Source organism: Hipposideros armiger, unplaced genomic scaffold, assembly GCF_001890085.2.
Source record: "Hipposideros armiger isolate ML-2016 unplaced genomic scaffold, ASM189008v1 scaffold_61, whole genome shotgun sequence".
NCBI classification, from domain to species: domain Eukaryota; kingdom Metazoa; phylum Chordata; class Mammalia; order Chiroptera; family Hipposideridae; genus Hipposideros; species Hipposideros armiger.
This window is the reverse complement of record NW_017731411.1, coordinates 3,532,800-3,537,304: the sequence shown is the minus strand read 5'-3', so window position 1 is coordinate 3,537,304 and position 4,505 is coordinate 3,532,800. Positions and strand designations below refer to the sequence as shown.

The 4,505-nt window shown below is 37.6% G+C and overlaps 1 protein-coding gene across 1 annotated transcript in view; it reads right to left on the bottom strand.

The window, feature by feature from the left end:
* The window catches only part of LOC109382174 (nuclear receptor corepressor 1-like), a 99,551-nt gene that overhangs the window by 44,684 nt on the left and 50,362 nt on the right, over positions 1-4,505 (bottom strand). The window contains exon 3 of the mRNA XM_019641486.1: positions 1,879-2,012. Within this exon, the coding sequence (XP_019497031.1) occupies positions 1,879-2,012 (134 nt within the window). The remainder of the gene's footprint in view (positions 1-1,878; positions 2,013-4,505) is intronic.

Here is a 4,505-nt window from a genome sequence, read left to right as displayed (position 1 = left end):
TCACGGCAGCCCAGCTCCAGGTTGAGCTGTTGTTCAGCATCTTAGCTGTGGAGGGCAGTGTCACTGGCCCTCACATGTGGGATCCGAACCGGGGCCTTCTGGCGTCCCAAGCCAGTTCTTAACCAACGTGCCACTCGGCCGGCCCTTTCCCTTCTTTTTAAAGAATGCATTTTTAACTCTTTTTTAGAAACTATTTTTGGATTATTTGTTAAATATTAAGAGGAGAGTGATCTGAATTCTTTCCAAAACTTTCACCAAGAAATGTATTTTTAAATAATTTTAAACATGACCAAATAATTTCAAACTTTTTATCACCTTAAAACCTAAAAAGTAAATATATTTTTAAAATAGGAAATCAAGCTCTTTATAAAATTGCTGGAACCATAAAGTCAATTTAATAAAAGTAATTATTATATTTCAAAATTCTTTACATCGAGAATAAGAATGGATGGCCGGCCGAGTGGCGCGTTCGTTAAGAGTTGTAATAAAAGTAGTTATTATATTTCAAAATTCTTTACATCAAGAATAAGAATGGATGGCCGGCCGAGTGGCGCGTTCGTTAAGAGTTGGCTTGGGACGCCAGCTCTAGGCAGCAGGGCCCCGGTTCGGATCCCACATTAGGGACAGTGACGCTGCGCCCTCTATAGCTAAGATGGTGAACAACAGCTCGACCTGGAGCTGGGCTGCCATCAGTCGCCAGCGACCGTGTAGGCTGCAGACCTTGCTGCAGTGGGCTGCCATAAGCTATTGTGAGTGGCCGGCAGCCAGCGTGAGTGGGCTGCAGCCGGGGTGAGCTGCCAAGAGCCACCGTGAGCTGCCTTCCAAGGGCCAGCAACCGATCTGTCTCACCCAGGAAGAGCGCAATGATAATACCAACATGGGCCAGCGAAGCGACGTCCTCCACAACTAGACTGAAGAACAAAAGGACAGCAACTTGCCTGTTCCCCTCCCCCAATGCCCCAGTTTAAAAAAAAAAAAAAAAAGAGTAAGAATGGAATCAAAGATACCAGCGATGATAAGGACACTAGGAAAAAAATGAGTGCCTACCATGTAAAGGGCCAAATACTATCCTTTGAGGACAGTGCCATTATCTCATTTTTATAGGTGAGAAAACTAAGGTTCGAAGAGTCTAAATCAGTGACTTGAAATCCTGGCTGCAAATGAGAATGACCTGGTGAACTTTAGACATAAATGAATGCCTGACTCCAATCAGAGATTGACTTAATTACAGCTGACCCTTGGAAAAAAGCAGGGGTTAGAGGTACGGAACGCCAGCACGGAAAATCTACATATAACTTAACTCGGCCCTCCACATACACGGATTCCAAACACCCACTTGACCTTTGAACAACCAGGGTTTGAATTGCGCAAGTCAACTGAACTGCAGTCAATTGAATTGAGTGGGTTAATTGAACTGTGAGTGTCAATTTTTAAAAATCCATATATAAGTGGACCCGCACAGTTCAAACCCATGCTGTTCAAGGTTCAACTGTATTCTGAAATGAGATTTGGGCATCTAGTTTTAAAAGCTCCCAAGGGGTTCTAATACACAGCCTAAATTGAGAACACCAGTTTATGCAATGTGACCAAGGCCACACAGTTCACCAGGATTCAAACTTAGGTCTACCTGACTTCCCAATACATAGTATTAACTGAACCTTGGAAACAAGTTTTAAGAGTTTGTTAGCTATTAAAACTACTCAAAAAGATAAACAAATATGAACAAGTTCAAAATACAAGCTATAAATGACCTGTCATGGCTTGGTTAATAAAATCATAAAATAAAAAAATTAAACTAAAAATAATAAATGACACACTTGTAAAGTGTATACACTTCACAAGTTCAGTCCTAGATAGAAACATAAAGAAACCCATTACCTGTCAGAACCTGGGTGAAATTCTGAAAGCAAGGAAGGTCGTCTGCGAAGCTGTTGTTGCTGCTGTTGCTGCAAGAGCTGTGATGCCTGACTGACTTCAAGATGAGAAGAACGATAATCAGGAACTGCAAATTCCTAGTGTTAAAATAATCATAAATTAATTATTAACTAAAAAGTGGAAAGCATCATAAAATCAAACCAATTATAAATGCACATAAGTAGTTATGGGCCACTAAGTATGGAAACAGCAATAGCGATTTTAATCCTCTAATGATCTAACTCTTCCCTATAAACCTAAAATAATCAACATTTTAACTATATACCATTAAAAGAATTCAAGTGAAATTTTGTGTTCAATTTTAATTCATTCTCCCAATAACACATTATAATAATTTCTATATTATTCACAGAGTGAGATCTCCAACTCACGTATTCAATATGAAATCCTAAAAAGCATTCCAATTGTAAATTCAAAATCAGTAAGCTGTAAGGGTCACATAAGCCATCTAGTTAAATTCATGTATATTTACAAAAAAAGAAACAGAAGTCCAGAGAATCAACCTGCCAGTTAAGAGTAATAGTTTTTCCATCATTCTAGGTGGGTGTTTTATGTTTGTTTTCCTACGTTTGTGACTTTTTGTTGAAAATTCAAAAGCTTCTTTTCAAAAGAAATCTATTAATACTAACAATCATAAACAGTTAAACACAGAATTACCAAATAATCTAGAAATTCCACTCTTAGGTATATACATACACAAGGTATTTTAAAGCATTATGTCTACACACAAAAAGATTTTGCACACAAATTTTCAAAGCAGCATTATTCACAATAGCCAAAAAAGAGAAAGAACCAAATGTCCATCGACTCATCAATGAACAAACAAAATGTGGTATACAACTATACCCCACTTTTTGAAAGCGAGTTACGCCACTTTACTTTTACGAAAGACCTATTTTTGCTAACCAAAATAAAATCCAAACAGGATTTTCACTTTTATGAAAAAAGGCAAAAAGTGGAAACAGCATTTGGTGTTTGAAGTGAGCCATTGTAGAACCAGCACACCAGGAGCAGCAAGAGTGGCCCCACCAAACTCCTCCTCAGGAACTGCCCTCAGCATCTCAACATCAAACTGCTATAGCTTTAAACTGTGTGTGTGGGCATCTGTGCTTTATCTGAATTGATTTTGTGCATCTGCTAGCAAGATGTGTCCCAAGGTATCAGAAAAACCTGAGAGAGCTCTTAAAGTGTTAGGGCGTCTCAATGGTAGTGAAGGAAATAAAGACACTGTGTGCTGAGCTTGGCTGTGCCCACCATCGTACAAGTAAGTTACACACAGAGAGAGAATCTTGAAAGCTGCTGAAGTTACTACTGGTTCTGCTAGCAACAAAGTGGTTTCTTTTAGTCAGCCTCCAGGAATGGATAAAATGGAAAGTCTACTGATTCTGTGGATTGATGGGTGTACAAAGTGTGGTGTTCCATTTAGTTATCTTATACTTAAGAAGAAATCAGTCTTTTTAATAAGTAAAACTACACTGTACATGCATTATTTCTACTTTATACAGGCTGTGTATTTATTATATTATTCCTGCTTGTACTATATGTTAGTGCTATTTTAGGTTTTATGCATTATTTGGTATGATTTGGTAGATTATTTTTTGGGTTTGGGGATACTCAAAAATGTTTCCATATAAATTAATGGTAACTGCGTCTTCACATTTCAGCTTACGAAAGTTTCATAGGAATGATCTACTACTGGATAATGGGGGAATCTGTATCTATACAATGGAAAATTATTCAGCCATAAAAAGGAAGAACAGTAACACATGCTACAACATAGATGAATCTAGAAAACATAATGGTAAGTTAAAAAACAAAAGCCATAAAAGGACACATACTGTATGATTCCAGTCATATGAAATGTCTATAAGAGGCGAATCAATAGACAGAGAAATAGATTAGTGGTTGCAGGGGCTGGAGGGAAAAGAGAAATTGGGATTAACTACTATTAGGTATGGGGTTTCATTTTGGGTGATGGAAAAGTTCTGGAATTAGGTAGTAATGGTTGTTCAACATAGTGAATATACTAAAATCTACTAAATTATATACTTTAAAACAATGAATTTTATGTTAAATAAATTGTAAGTCAACAAAAACGTTTTAAAAATCATAGAGATAAAATTGAGCTGTCCAGGCTGAAATATGGGGTGGATAAGATGTCCACAGCCCTTCACTACAGGCAGAAAACAGTAAAATAGTCTAAGAAAAAAACGAAACAAAACAAAAAAACAGATATAAAGTTGAAAACATAACCAAGAAAAATAAGACCAAGAAGAAAAAATAAAAACATTTTATAAAGAGGGGCACCAAAACTCATAAAATAAAGAATTTACTTGCAAAGAAATAGATAAAGGATGTACCCAGCAAGACAAGTTAAGAGTAAGGAGTGAAATAAAACAAACAGTGCACTTCAGCTTCCAGCTATGAGCAGGTAACACTGTCCAGAATTGCGTTCCCATAATAAACAGTTAAAAAATTGGACAAGGGCCGGCCGAGTGGCGCGATGGTTAAGAACTGGCTTGGGACGCCAGAGGGCCCCGGTTCGGATCCCACATATGAGGGCCAGTGAC